The sequence below is a fragment of the Hemicordylus capensis genome, chromosome 5 (assembly GCF_027244095.1).
Source record: "Hemicordylus capensis ecotype Gifberg chromosome 5, rHemCap1.1.pri, whole genome shotgun sequence".
NCBI classification, from domain to species: domain Eukaryota; kingdom Metazoa; phylum Chordata; class Lepidosauria; order Squamata; family Cordylidae; genus Hemicordylus; species Hemicordylus capensis.
Genome location: NC_069661.1, coordinates 36,913,268 through 36,928,335, shown reverse-complemented (window position 1 = coordinate 36,928,335; position 15,068 = coordinate 36,913,268). Strand labels below are relative to the sequence as shown.

At 38.3% G+C, this 15,068-nt stretch overlaps 1 protein-coding gene and 1 long non-coding RNA gene across 15 annotated transcripts in view; one reads left to right on the top strand and one right to left on the bottom strand.

Moving 5' to 3' along the window:
- Positions 1–13,205, top strand: part of COL25A1 (collagen type XXV alpha 1 chain) — a 487,930-nt gene extending 474,725 nt beyond the window's left edge. For all 13 annotated transcript variants that reach the window (XM_053253606.1, XM_053253596.1, XM_053253599.1 and 10 more), the window contains 2 exons: positions 2,754–2,792; positions 3,435–13,205. In XM_053253606.1, the coding sequence (XP_053109581.1) occupies positions 2,754–2,792; positions 3,435–3,437 (42 nt within the window). In that variant the 3' untranslated portion in view covers positions 3,438–13,205. The remainder of the gene's footprint in view (positions 1–2,753; positions 2,793–3,434) is intronic.
- LOC128326556 (uncharacterized) overlaps positions 1–15,068 on the bottom strand; it is a 40,736-nt gene that overhangs the window by 9,953 nt on the left and 15,715 nt on the right. The window contains exon 4 of one of the 2 annotated variants that reach the window (XR_008308115.1): positions 3,402–3,600. The exons of the other annotated variant lie outside the window; for it this stretch is intronic. This is a non-coding gene — a long non-coding RNA (uncharacterized LOC128326556). The remainder of the gene's footprint in view (positions 1–3,401; positions 3,601–15,068) is intronic. 2 annotated transcript variants of the gene reach the window in all.

Below are 15,068 nucleotides of genomic sequence, written 5' to 3'. Positions count from 1 at the left end.
TGAAGAGTTCCAAACCAAGCAGAGGGAAGTCACTAGAGTTTCTCAGAATTGTTGGCAAATAGAAAATCCTGGCATAAATTACTCAACCATTCTATTCAACTTTGCAAATGTGCAAGATCAGAATTTTGCCAGCATTTACAGTCCAATTATGCAAAGGATCTCAGACGGATAGGCAGTGGAACCAGAATACTTGGATTTAAGCATGGATTAGACCTGAGCCTAAATATTTCTATCAGGGCCGGATTAAGTTAGTGCGGGGCCTGTAGCATATGTTATTAAGGGGCCCTAAATTTTTTTAAATGCACATAAATATTAAAACATAAATTATTTACTTGCATAGTAAAGTAATTCAATTTTTTCATTTGCTATTTTTTGGAGTATGAGAGACCAAGCCGCAAACGCACACTTACTACAACAACAGTGAACATTTATATACTGTTTTCCAATCAAAATTCTCAGTGGTTTACATAGAAAAATAAAGAGTGGATAGATAATTCTCTGCCTCCCAAGGGCTCACACTCTAAAATGAAAAAAATGTATTAGGCACCAGCAACAGCCACTGGACAAATGCTGTGCTGGGCCTTCTCTTAAAAGGCACATTTAGCAGAAAAGGGATATTTTATCTAACATGAACCAAATAAAACAGGTATAAAGTTTTAACTTTAATTCCCAGTTGGAAGCCGGGCGTGCGGGGCCCTCGAAAATGTGGGGCACGTAGCAAATGCTACATTTGCTACTATGTTAATCTGCCATAGATTTCTATGGGACATTTTCTGCAGTGCCAGGCTAATGTCACTGATGAATATCCACAGTGGCCCTTTAGACCCTGGAACATGAGTTCTTATTCTAGAGCAAAGATTCCTACTGCAGAGCACGCACTCCTGTTCTGACTGTGGATGCTGCCCATTGTATCTAGAAAATTCTCTAAAGAAAATGGCTTGTATCTAACAGAAGTAGTCATGATTAAGTCCCATTGAACTTAATCACCAAAATCCTGACTAATGTAGCACAGGCACTACATGAGATACACACATGATGAAGATAGGTTTGACTAACTCCCCAGCAGCAATTGCATGGGAGTGCAGATTTTACTGCTTTCCCCTTCCACCAGAAGTGCCCGTTGCCACCCAAAAATGTGCCCCTGAGAATCGCACAGCCAGTGCTACAGAAGTCAGGGACTCTTCATCAGCCTTGGTGCTTCTTCACACAGCGTGAGTGCTGCAGAAGTCAGGATATCAGCCAATTATGAGATTAAAGTTAGTCACAATGACTTGTATCATTGAATTTAATGGCTCTTAGTCATAATTAAATTTCTTTAAATGCAGCCATGGTTTGTGGTGTTGATCTGGTGCATTACACATTTCATCTGAAGCATCTGACATAGTAGTTTTCAGGAGAGGATCTTTAGTGTGGTTCAAGTCAGCCTGCTTCAAATCAAGCCAATAAAGACAACAGCACTAAACCGTCTTAAATCAAAGTACTCTGACGTAAAGTTTGTGAACCAGACTGTAAGTGGACAGATTTTGATCCTAACTGAAAGAAATTTAAAGCCCTTTAATTGTTCTGCCCTGCTCACAATGGCCAGGATCCAAAGTGGAGCTTGGGGCAGAGGTTCAAAGAGTCCACTTCCAGGCTGATTCACCCACAGTACCACACCATCCAACAAGCTACTCCCAACTAGCCTATAATGAGTGTACTTACTCATGAAAGAGTAATTCCAATGAACTCCAGATAGAAATGATACACTCTTGCTCATGGAGAGAAGCCTTCTGAAGAGTTTCCCATTTTCCAACCCTGTCCTAGGTCTGCCCAAATGCACCTCAACTCCACAGTTGATCCCAGGCTAAGAAACTGGCAATGGCCACAAACAACATGCTTATTGCTAGAATGAGTCCTTAATTGATGTCATTCCATTACCACTGTTATACATGGATCAAAGCCATAACTATATTTGCATGAAATAAGGCATTTTTAAAAGAAATGAAAAGTGTTCCTATCATTAGACACCAATCATTGGTGGTGGTTAATTTTTCTTCACAAAATACTGGTAGCCCTCATTATCCGTGGTCACAGCACCTGTGGTTTTGTGTATTCGCAGTCAGGCAATGTAGACTTTTCTTTTTTAAAAACATTTATAAACCGCCGCATCCAGAGGCTCTGGGCAGTGTACAACCTGACCTTGTTATACACAGTTTGAAAAATAGTAAGCATTTGCCTACTAAATGCAGTTCCGGGGTGGCTGGAAGTGACCTTTGAAGTCATATATCCAGCCACCATTTTGCTGAAAAAAGCCATTTTGTGGCTCTCTTTAAAAAATCATGTAATATTTTGTAGAAAATGGGCAGAATTGGGGGTTTGGGGGCATTGATGGACAGCTGGAAACCTGGAGAACACGATACAGCACTTCAATTCTTTTATTTCTGCCCTTTAAAGCCTTTTTAGCACTTTTTTCACCTCCAGGAACCTAATCCCCCAATTCCCATTGCCTCAAGATCTTGTTATCTGCAGTTTTGTTATCCACGGTTGCAGGCGAGAATGGAACTCTCACGAATAATGAGGACCACCAGTTTGATGAGTTCACATTATATATATGAAGAAAATCCTCATGCATCCCTCCTATTCTTCTATGGAATGTTTGAATTTGAATCATATTTCTTAATTAGATATGTAATTTGTGGAATATGTGTGGGTGTTCCAGTAAGCCATATCATCAAGCTCAATAATGCATTTTTTGAACTTTCTCCTTGAAACAGGGGCCAGATGGATTACCAATGCCAGGCTGTTGGCAAAAGGTGAGAAATTTTCTTCTGCTTCCACTTTTTAATCTTTCAATATATATCCCATACATCAGACACAAATGGGTTAAATCAGGGGCATGTCAGAATACTAACAAAAGCCTTCAGTAATGGGCAGCTTCACCTAACCACTGGCAAATCCAGTGCCCAGGGAAATGTCAGGACATGCTCCTGGTGGGCATGTTATGTGAACCCACCCAAGTCCGGTTCTTAAGCCATCTACCTGACATTCAACTGACTTTCTCCACCCATTTGGACCCAATATTTTATTGGGTGAAGGAAGCTGGTAGAATGTTGGGCAGATAGCTCAGAAACTGGACTTGAGCAGCTTCACATGACACATCTGCCAGGAATGCACGCTCCCGGTTCCCGACATTTTCCTGGGCACTAGACTCACCAGCAGTTGTATGAAGTTGCCCAGTGGAAATGGGAATTGCACAGAACTTTGGTAAAATCATTTGACTGAGAAACCAGAAGAAAACAAAGCAGGTACTATTGGTTTGTTTGTTTTTTAAGCGCATGCAGCTAGAGAGATTACCTTTATGTGGCTGGTTCTACATATTATTTATACAGTTGGAGCAGACGTTTGAGCACCACAATACTAACCTTGCCAATGTGTTTCTTTTTTTGTCTCTGCAGTGATGAATCTAACTTTGCAAGCATGAAGTTGTGTATATAACGCTCCACCTCTTGTATTTATAGTTGAAAATGGAACAATTGGTTTTACAAGTCCGAAATATGTTTACATGTAGCTGCTTCTACTTGTTTGCAGTAGTCCATGTGTACATCTCTTCGTCACATACATCTACAATCCAGCAAAATATAAACTGTGTGAAAAACTTGCAAAATCAAGTATTAGTTGCTCTACCAAGACAATCTCTGCAGAGCAATCAGTCATAGACATTTGAGTTGTTTCTTTCATTTTCCGTTTTGTTTTGGCTAATGGACCTGCATGGACAACAAGTGCCATGAACTAGTTTACATTAAATTGTGACCAAATATGAGCTCAATGCTATAAAATGTACTGCACCTGATCGCCATTGGAATATAGTGACTTTGCTACAATGTTCACTTCCATAAACTCCATCACAGGTTCATACACCCCATATTTGCTTGTGCTGACTAAAATCAAAACGCATGGCTTGTGTGCCAAAACAGCTTGTTGTGTGGTCATCTCATGTGCTACAATGGTTGCTTGCTGCGTGTTTCAGTTCAGACATCTGAATTGTTCTTTTTGTCATCTCAAGGGAGTCACACCATGGCTTATTGCAAAAAAATGATAAGAGGAAATTAGACAGTGGTCTCGATTTGGAGGGAACTGCAGTTCCTTCTGACGGTGGACGGCTTTCAGTCTTCTGGGTCATGGAGCCAAAAGGGTGATACCTGTACATCAGCCTCCATTTGCTGTCACTGTTCACAGTCACAAGACTTTCACTTCGGGTGGATTTCAATGTCAGGCCCTGTTGACTGTTTAACCAAGAAGGAAAGAAGCGTGAAGATCTTTCTCTGTGAGTGGCTTGACAGAGTTGCAGAGAGATACCAAATGGATCAACTGATGGTAGGCCATGGTATCAGCTGGAGAACAACATGACCTTATTCAAAGTTTGGTGCAATATGTGATCCGCATATTGTTTTTGGGATTGTGAAGGAAAAAGTATTCTTGGCAAAAGATACCATAAAATGCCTTCCTCTGAAGTAATGGAACAGATAAGACTTTATATGGATTACCATTTGGATTTTTAAAAAAATCCTGATTAAATGAGAAATATTTGTAGGATTTTGGAAAATATATGTAATTCTGTTTGTTTTATGCATTCACTAACTTCTTCATGTGTACAGACACATTTGTTTTGAAGAACACACTTGTGTTCAACTTCTTTCAGCTTTGTATATCTGAGGAGCGAAGACATCTTCACCACTGCAAAGCAAGGAGTTGTTTTTTATTATTTTATCTTACAAACTCATTTATTCATATGCCCTTTTTTCCTGCTGCAGTGAACATGTTTGAGGCCACTGTAGTCCAAAGAATGTGGAAAAAGAAAAGGAAAAATTATTGCATGCCAGTGCCAGAAAACTGTATATTTTCTCTCAAATATATCTGCTATTTTCATCTGAATTTTAATTACTAAAAAGTGAATTGTTTCATTTCTATATTTTGAATACATCTGCTTTACAGTTATGCCTTATATTCATAAGGTACATTTGTAGTCAGCCTAAGAAACTAATTTGTGTCACATGCTACGTCACTTTGCTTTAAAACAAAAAATCTGCCAGTGCTCAAGTGCTTACTATGTTTTTACATGCATTCATCAAAAAATGTGTTTTTTTACATCTGACCAAATAAGATATTTCATAAACATGTGAAAAATAATGTAAGCAGTATGAAAGTGTATTTTTATCATATAAGCGTGTGTTTCTAGAATAAGCATCAATTGCTTCCAAATGTCATGTATGATTGAACATTATCTTGAAAACAGAGTTGTAATGATTACACTTCCAAATACTAACTCAGTACTGCTTTACACCCATAAATCAATAGGATCCACCCTATAGACATCTATTTAATTTAAATTTCATTTTCAGAGCATCAGAGATATTACAATAATCTGTTGTTGTTTAAAATAATATTACTTTTTTTCCAGAGCTGAGAGAACTTCTCAATGACAGTTCAGAACTTAAAACTTTCCTCTTAACATTTCTAACAAATATTTTGCCAAAGGTTCAGTGATGTCCTCTGATAACAGGGTGGAAAATGTCAGGTATCAAGAAAAAGGATCCCTTGCTTTTGCTAAAAGCTTTCTTTCATTATTTTTTTTATTGTGAACTGTCTTACATGGATAGGCAGGATTTAACTGTTTTAAATACATGAATAATAAATCAAATTTCTCAGTAAAAAACAACTAATAGCACACTTGCAAAGAAAGCATAGTCTTGATGTATATAGCAGCCCTATCTTGGTATTGCCTCCCTTGCAAGCCCGAGTTTTGTACCTGGGCTTTTACTTGGGTTAACGGGCGCAAGTGCACCCTTTCCCCCAGGTACAGGGTAACTCATACACAGAGCATACATAGAGTTGGGTGCCTAGAGCACCCAACTCCTGAAGAAATCCCCCAATGAACTGCACTCATCACGTAGTGCATTGTGGGATTCCTGGAGGCTGGAAACGCGAGTCCCAGCCTCCAGAGATCCATGCTGTTCCGTGCAGCACGGATCATGTGGCGGTATAGCACTGTGCCAACAGAAACTTCAAGAATCATCTGGGGGGAAGGTAGGTCCATCCCTGCCTTTCCCACCACCTGCCTGATCATGAGAATAACCTTATTAACATTGTGTTTGTTTCTTGATTACTGATATGCTTACTACATCCTAATCATACAGCACTTAATTCTAAATCTGGACTTAGGTTAATATCTATAAAAACTTCATTCTGTATACAAGAAACCTATAAACCAGGCAGTACATTCCATTCTAACATTTTCGTAATATTTTTGTGGACTTTAAAAATATATATATTGCAGCTGATTTAATAACAAGTGACTCCATTTATACTTTTTGTTACTTTAAAACACCCGGGGTACGATCACTCACTGTCTAGGTGCAATGCCCATGCACTGAAACTTCCTAGTAGAGCTAAACAGAGCTGTGTTTCTTCTCCTTCCCCTGCCACAAATTCAGAGATACACACACAGGCAGTCCAGGGAATGTCTGTCTATGTCTGTCAGGGAATGCTCTATGACTGTTGACCATATCCCTGTCTAGCCCTTCCCCTCTGCTCAGTCAAAGTTCACATGTTTTCCTCACATAACTTGACCAAGGAGAGCAGGAGGACTTGGGGGGGGGGGGATATAGGAGGTGTTCTGTTGTTGCTTTTGAACTTATTTTATTTATTTATTTATTTATTTTTGCATTTTTATACTGCCTTTCGTTAAAAAATAGCCACAAGGCGGTTTACAAATGTTAAAAACATACAATAAAACACAATAAAAACATCATGCTAAAAATATAAAAACAGGCATAAAACAATACAACAGATAAAAACACCCAGAAGCAGCAGTAAAGAAGATTATGTAAAAGCCTGGGTAAAAAGCCAAGTCTTTACAAGCTTTCTAAAAGCCGTGATGGAGCCCGAGGAACGAATGGCCACTGGGAGAGCATTCCAGAGTCTGGGGGCAGCATTCCAGAGTCTGGGGGCAGCAACTTCTGCTGTTTAATAATTTTAATTAATTACATAATATTAAAAATAGCATGTATAATGCAAAATCATGTAATATTTGCATAATATACAAAGCAGCTTATGATAAAAGGCGGAAAAAATCACAAATAACGCCCCCCCCCCCAATTGGGACACATGCCCAATTATATTAATGCATCTAAAGTAAGTCCTACCGTAAATACAGGCAGACTTAGCTAGAAAGCCCCTTATTGCCCAGATTATAAATGAAGCAGCCCACCCCTAGTAAAGACAAGATCAGAGTATTTTATGCTTATGAGTCTCATAGAAAGATTCAGAGTGTTCTTTTTGTTCTCCTGGAACTTTTCCACACTGAGTTTTTATGGCGCTTTTGCATGCTGAGGCTTGGGGTGCATTTATATGAGGGTGAGATTTAGCCAAATTCAGTACTAGTACAGCAAGATACTGTTCATATAGCAAGTGGAATTATTCAGGTTTTATCTTTATGAATTGAGTTTAACTCGGAGTAGCTGCATCCAAAAATAGTTGTACTTTCTAAAATGTTTTCCTGGGATACTCCATCATTCTGTGGAGTATAATTCTGATGTGTGGAGAGATCCAATGGATAAAGCGGATCAAGATGAGATGGAACTGTGGCTTTGCTGAGTGTCTGCTGACATGATAGCACTCTGGGCAGACTTGTTTCCTGGGCCTTGGAGTCAACTTCCATTCTTTCATTTCTATTTCCCCCCTTTCATTTTAAAAATACTTCCTTCCTGAAAAGCCAGACTCATTTTTAAAAACAATTAATTTGCCATGGGTCTTGCACAAGGCTGCCACATGTTTCTATAGCCAGCTACAAGGTTTTTTTTTAGCACAGTCAATGGAAAATTAGAAAATATTCATAAGTTGGGAAGGACTGGCCATGGAGCTCTGAAACCAAGCACAGTCGTAGCACAGGATCGTGGGACTCTATGTATTAAATTTGAAGATGATAGCTCAATAAATGATATGTAATAATTTTTTTAGGCAAGCATGGTGCTTCATTATATTTTTGAATTTCTCCATCGACCTTGTGCAAGCTTGCCACCTAGTGGCCAACTGCAGTATTGTGCAAGATCAATGGGGAAACAAAAAAAGTGGAATACCCTTCCTGTTTAAACAAAAATTACAAATCAATTTATCGATCAGCTTCAAATTTAGTACAGAGTCCCACTATCCAGTGCTATAACTGTGCCTTATTTCAGAGCTCCATAGCCAGCCCTTCCCAACTTACATTTCCCCCCTAATTTTCCATTGATCTCTTTTAAAAAAACAACTACCTTGTAGCTAGCTATAGAGACACATGGCAGCCTTGTATCTCTATAGCCTTGTGTCTTTATATTCAGCCTTCTGTCTCTATATTCAAGAGTGCGGGTAGAGAAGCAGCAGGTTTGTGTGCATGTGTGGTGGAAACCCTGCATTCTTTTAAATTGTTGCTATTTTTTAATAAAATCATTATAAAGCAAAATATTTTTTTCATTAATTTCCAAAAATGGAAATTAAAAAGCAATTTTTTTTTGAGTCAAACTTTTAAATGAATTTTTTAAAGCAACTACTTAAAAGAATGCAGGGTCTCCACCACACATGCACACAATCCTGCTCCTTCTCTACCTGAGCTCTTGAATAGGAAGGAGGAGGTGGGGCATCCACCACCTCTGCAACCCCATTGGCCAAAAATGACCAGAAGGATGGCAGGGAGAGCATGCAGTATGAACAGTCCCTGCTTGGAAAAAATGTAAGGAACCATAGCCAACTTCATAAGATACAGAAATATGAACAGCCCCACTCTGAATTATGCCTGAAAATGTTTATTTCTGTTTATTTCTACTTTGACTACTTTCATCCAATGTTAGACCACATACTCTCGTTCTAAAGCTGGCAGTCTGGAATGGCTCCAGGTAAGCAGGAAAGGCTGCCATCTCAGAATTTAAAAGTTGCCATAGTTTGGTTGCTGACTGGTTTTAAGATAACAGGACATTGTGTCTATCACCATCACACTCCATAATTTATTAAACCATTGTTAGATGGGCAAGTGACCAGACTTCTTCCAGTTAGCACCAATAACCAATTTAACCACGACAGCAAGCAGATTCAACAAGTCATTCTGAGAATTAGTCAATAAGCCAGATAGCAGTTTATCTATAGGTTCATATCTGCATATTTGGTGGCCTGGATAGACATTCTGGCTAAAGGTTAATCATCATATAACTTCAATATTGAAAAAGTAATTCCCGTGGGATATTATAAACCCCACCCCTATTGCTTGTAGCCGCCAATGGAGGAGACACAAAGCTCTGTTGAGTCCCATAGGAAATGCTCAGGGGAATAGATATAATTGAACAAATGGGGGGGGGTGATCCTTGGGCCCCTGAGGGAGCGGGGCCCTTCTGCCAGCTAACAGCTTGCTTTTCTGCAGCACAGGTACAAGGGGAATCTAGGAAAGCAGAGGCCCTGGGGGTGGGCTCCTGAAAGAGCTGTGTCTAGCCCTTTGAGAATTATCCTGTGCATGGACACTGTACCCACACACTGGGAAAGATCGTATTCCAGGTGTTGTTGTTTTTTAAAGTAGCAGTAGGTATCAGCCTCTTCATTTTTACAATGAAAATAAACTCATATATAGTAATTGTAGCAGCCAAGATAGGATATTTTCCCTGCATGTGTGAGCTTTCTGAAGCATGCTTGGACATACACATACAAGGATAAATGTAACATGTGAATTGATTATATGAGCGTACAACTATAGATATGACCAGTGGCAATTTCTTTTATCGTAATGGCACTTTTTAGCTGCTGTGATGTTTCCAGTCATATCAAAGATTATGAATCATGAAGACCATGGTCAGATATATCTTGTGTGAAGAATCACCCTTTGAGCTCTTTTTTTATAAAAAGAGAGCCACATTATTGCCACAAAAGTTTGGTATACATCTCCTTAATACAGGCCATTCATTAATTTTAATTCTGATTAATCACAATTAATTAAAATGCTTTTGCATCATATTAGAGGGAGTCCATTCCAGTATGATGGTACTATAATGGTAAATCTGTGTTGTTTTCTAACGGCTCAGATTGTTAGTAAGAGCAGGAGAGGATACAGGTCTGAAATGGTGCCTGATTCTTATTTGTTTATATTGCTTGATAAAAGTTCAGACGTGCTCAGTCTGACCATACAATTACTTTCTGAAAATTTGCAGTGCCTTTGTGTTGATTTTAAACTATTATTTTGGTGCTAATAACTTTTTTCTTGCAATATGTCTCAAGCTCGCCATTTATGTGTCGCCCTTACAGTTTTAGTAGCATCTGTCCTATAGGGACAGATTTCCTTTGCTTTAAAATGTGTAGGTTTAGCAGGGTGATCTATTTTTCATTTTGAACACTGAAAGCAACAGGAGTTGTTTGGCTGTACATCCTTAGCTGCTTGTTTTTGTGATTATTTTTGCTAATCACAATGCTTGCTATTTTGTTTTTCAGTATTTATTTGGTGCCTATCTCCATAGGTATCTTTTGCTTAACAAAGAGGCAGCATGCCTGAAAGCTACATATTTCAGTTTAATCTTTCCTTTAATTTCCATAAACTGCTTTCTTTAATTCCATAAACTGAGAAGCTGTTGTATGTTTTAAGGTGCTTAAAAAACAGATAATTGTAAGAGATAAGAGGAGTTCATAGAAGATTTACATGATTTTCTTTCTCTAATCTATTTGTAAGTGAGTCACCGGAAGACTCCAAACCACTATATAGGGGCCGAATGGTGTAGTGATCCCTATTGTCCAGCTATAAAAAGCTCCGTATCATGCAGAGGCTCTCTGTGCTTGTAGTTGCTTCAGTTGGGTGTCCAGAGCCACTCATCTACACTCCTGTCCTGTCCAGTTAAATGGAAGGGCAAAATCCATGTACTCATTGTTAGTCTCTTTCAACACTCTGTTGAAATTAATGACCACATAGGAGCTCCATGTGTGCACTGGAGCATCTCAGAGCTCTTAGCGGGAGTTATTGTATCCTGTTGCTTCACTTTTATTGTGGGAAATATTGGGATAGTCAACTCTATGTATCTGTCCATGTAAGAAAACACATACATGCTAAAAAGATTTGAAATATGTTGTCCTCCAAAGTTAGTATTATGTACAGTATTGAAAGGATTTTAGCTTTATATGATACAGGGAAGACATATATTCGACTGTTATGTCATTTAATGTAGTTTATGGATATATATTTTTTAAAATTAAAGGGAACCCGCTGATGTAATTTTGACTTTTGATGCAATCAAAAAGGGAGGAAAGACAATATTCAGGCTGATTAGGAACAGGCAACTGACAATCTAGTGATATTCTTGTAGGTCCTGATTCATCGTTTGGACTTTCTGGGTAAAACTTCACATAGGACATTGTTAGCAATGGTTGTTATCCAGACTAATATTGCACACGTCTTGCATGCACAATGTGGGGAAGAGGGTTTTTTATGGATTCCCCACTTCCTTCTGTAGCCCTCTGTGCCTGCCAAAGAATATGTCCCTGAGGGTCACACAAAATATTTTGGGAGGCACAAATGGATGCAAAGGAAAGGGGAAATTGGCAAAAATTGCTCTCCCCCATTGCACATGTGGAATGTTATTTGGCATCTACAAAGTCAATCTGGATGTCAGCCAATCAGAATATGCTGCTGGATTTGTTCTGTATAATAAAATTGTTCTGTGTAATTATTTTTAAGAGTAAAAGCAACAATAACAGACACACTCAATTACAAGAGCATAAGGTTCTTGACAGCATACTTTTTTGTAAGCTTCTTAGCCTCCATTTTTTGACTGTCATACAGGTATAACTGTACATCTTTTGTGTTTTACTTACAAAAAGCTCTTGTATTTTCACACAGAAAAGGCTATTTTCCAAAAAAAATGAATGAAAAGTCAACATAGTCCTAGTGGCTGTGGACAATGCAACATTTTTCTGCAGTCAGTAACACATATAAGGTTTGCATTCATTTCTCTTGCATGACAATTCAGTATATTTTAGTGATTCAGTGCTAGGGAAATTGAATGCATTTTTCAAAGCATCCAGTGGTTGGCTAAATGTTGCAGAGACAGATGCCTGTCACCCTAATTTCTGACTCTTGCTGTTGAACATATCACAAAGTCACCAAAACAATTAAAGTGATGTTTAAAAGAGTCTTCAGAAATATTGGGAGTTTGTTAGTGGCATTCCCCTTCCCATGGTATTTGAAGTACATCCTGTTAATTATGCTGCTCAGATACACAATTGTCTTTTTTATTTTATTTTTTAAGAACAGGGGGCCTTATTCAACCTGGGACCTTCAATGTTCCTCCTCTTTACATTTCACTTAAAATCTGTTGGAATTTCCTCACTCATACTTGGTACTTGTCCAAGATACTTTGGAAGCTTTTGATTGGGGGAAGAATTTATGTTTTACATATTGTTAATGTTGGACACAATCCATTGGGGTTCACTCTTGTGCAAATACCAGTTAAATGAATGAGAGCTGCGCAAGAGTAGGACCATGGCCGTGTGTGATTCATTTCTGTGTGGCTTACACAGGAGAATCTCCCAATGCATTGTGCCCATTCATTGTGGATATTATGTCATTGTACATGTTTGGGAAAATATAGTAACATGCAACCGAGCAATGATTTTTTTAAAAGGTGTATGTATCTGGTTTTCTTTCTTTTGGAAAATATTATATTTTTATTTGTATTTTTTACTTTTTAAAAAACTGATCCGTATGTGCAGTATTTTCGTATTTCATAGTGATCTCCTAAGCAAGAGAAAGAAAGTAGTCTGCAATTAAAGGTGAATTTCACTTCTTGTGGGAAACTATATAGGTCATTCTCATATATCATATTCTGTATGTCACATCACTGTAAAAATAATATGGTTATGTAAATAATTGCAAGATTTAAATCACCATTTGAAATTTGTTATACATTTCTTCTTCATTGTGGCCTCTAGTTCAGACTTAATTCAAGACTGAGCCTCATCAAACTATGAATTCTTTCTTTCTTTCAAAATTTCCTGGTTTCTCCAGGTTTTTTTCTTTCAGTTTTTAAATGTTTTCAGTTTATTTGAGTTTTGAATTTGTTTTGTTGTTCCTAGCTTGTGAGAAGTTGATCTTCAGAATTATTTTTACACTATTTATGACTTATTTTCATAATGTAAAAAGTGTGTAATTATTAAACTCTTAATCTTAACACTCAGGCTGATTTGCATTGCTATAAAACTTTATCTTTTAATCTCTCTAGGTTGTAAAAATTGGCATGCCATTTGAAATATAGTACATCTTTCATAGTTCAATTTCCCTGAATGGTATTTTCCTAAAAGGCAGCCAGCCAACAGAAACTATTGGCTTAAACTCCAGTATTGTCTTCCAGATTCTCTTGAACATATCAGGCTATTGTACATGTCCAGAATAAGGATGAAACACCCATGTTTCATCCTAAGAGCAAAACAGTTTCAGTTTAAGAGAAGAATTAAGGCTCTTACAAATTCAGGCACACACCAGCAAGCATGGAACTTTTGTTACTGTTCCTACTTTAAGTTCGGTGCATGAAAACCATACAGACATTCTGCACTCTCACATTGTATTGTTGTGTTTGTTTACAAGTTTGGCTCCATGCACTCATACTTGCTAATATTCTCTTACCATCTTGGCTGCCTTCTTTGCTCCCTTGGCCACACTGTTTCAAGACTGGAAGCCTGTGGGTCTAACAGTGCTCAGCAATTCAATAGCTACAAAACACACCAGGAAGTTTTTCACACCCGGCTTTTAGTTCACATCTCCTCCGGAATGGAGATGGGTGTTCACATGTCAATCAAATTTACCCCCAGTCCCAGCAAGCTATTGGTGAGCACTTCGCACACAATTTGGGTTTTTCATAGTATGTTAGAGTGTAGCCCAATTTATATCCGGGTTTTAAAAATCCACTTTTTGTGTTGGATTTTTTGGGCAACTTCAAACTCGCAGTAAAGCCTTGCAAAAAACCCATGGTAAAATCTGCTGTCTGGGAAAGCTCCGGGCACAGCAAGGCTGTCTACATAAGCTGGCCACTATGACTAGGGTTCGTAACATACAATTTAGTTCCATTACTCCATTTGTTTTTCTGATTAAAATGTTGAGTTTAAATTTGTTAAGGTAATTTGTTCCTTCACATTCACATTTTTTTTAAAAAAATCCTTACTTTTGTTTTTTTTAAAAACCTTTTTTCTTGCTTTCTTGCAGTTTTTGCTACAGCAGCAAATAACAAAGATCCCCTGCACAATTTCTTCATGGAAGCTGTCATTTTATTCCTTCACAATGCTCCATCGTGGTGCATCTGGGGACTGGAAGGATAGCAAAATGGCAGCTGACCCAAAACATGCATCCCTACAATGCCCTACAAAGAGAGGCATTGCTTCCTCACTGCCTTGTGGGTTAATCTCAGGACAAATTCAAGATGAACACCCTGATAAATCACAGTACTAGTGGCCCCATCCAGGTGGTTGGTGTGTAGTCCACACACCTTCCAGCATACTCTGACAGCCATGCTGACTCCAGATGTACTTGTTGTTTCCTTGTCCAGGAAGTCAAGAGATGGAGACAGATACTGGCCAAATCATAGCCCAGGCTTTTGTAACAGACTACAAAGAGGACAGTTTGTCTTTGTTTTCAGTGAGAGGAACATCACAAATAAATCACCAAAGATAAACAGTGGCCAATATGTAAATAATATGTGTCCTGTTATATTTTGTATTAACTCTATGCAAACTCCTCTGTTTCCTGGAGTCTGTGTAATTATATTTTATACTCTAAAGATTTTCACATTATGTTTGTGTATGTTTTAAACAGACTGTTTATCACATCAGTCTCTTAGTACGCCATAAGCCTTGTGTCGTCCGTACTAATTGAACTGTACTGCATTCACCATCTTCTGAATCCCTCACTTCCCAGCCTTTAATCGGGGATTTTGCAATACTAGTAAGCACTGCAGTGCTCACATCTAGGGAGCTGCCTTGTTTTTTGAAAAGCTATTTTCCAGTGGGTTCTTATACAAAGGTCCCTCTTGCCTCCGAGCACC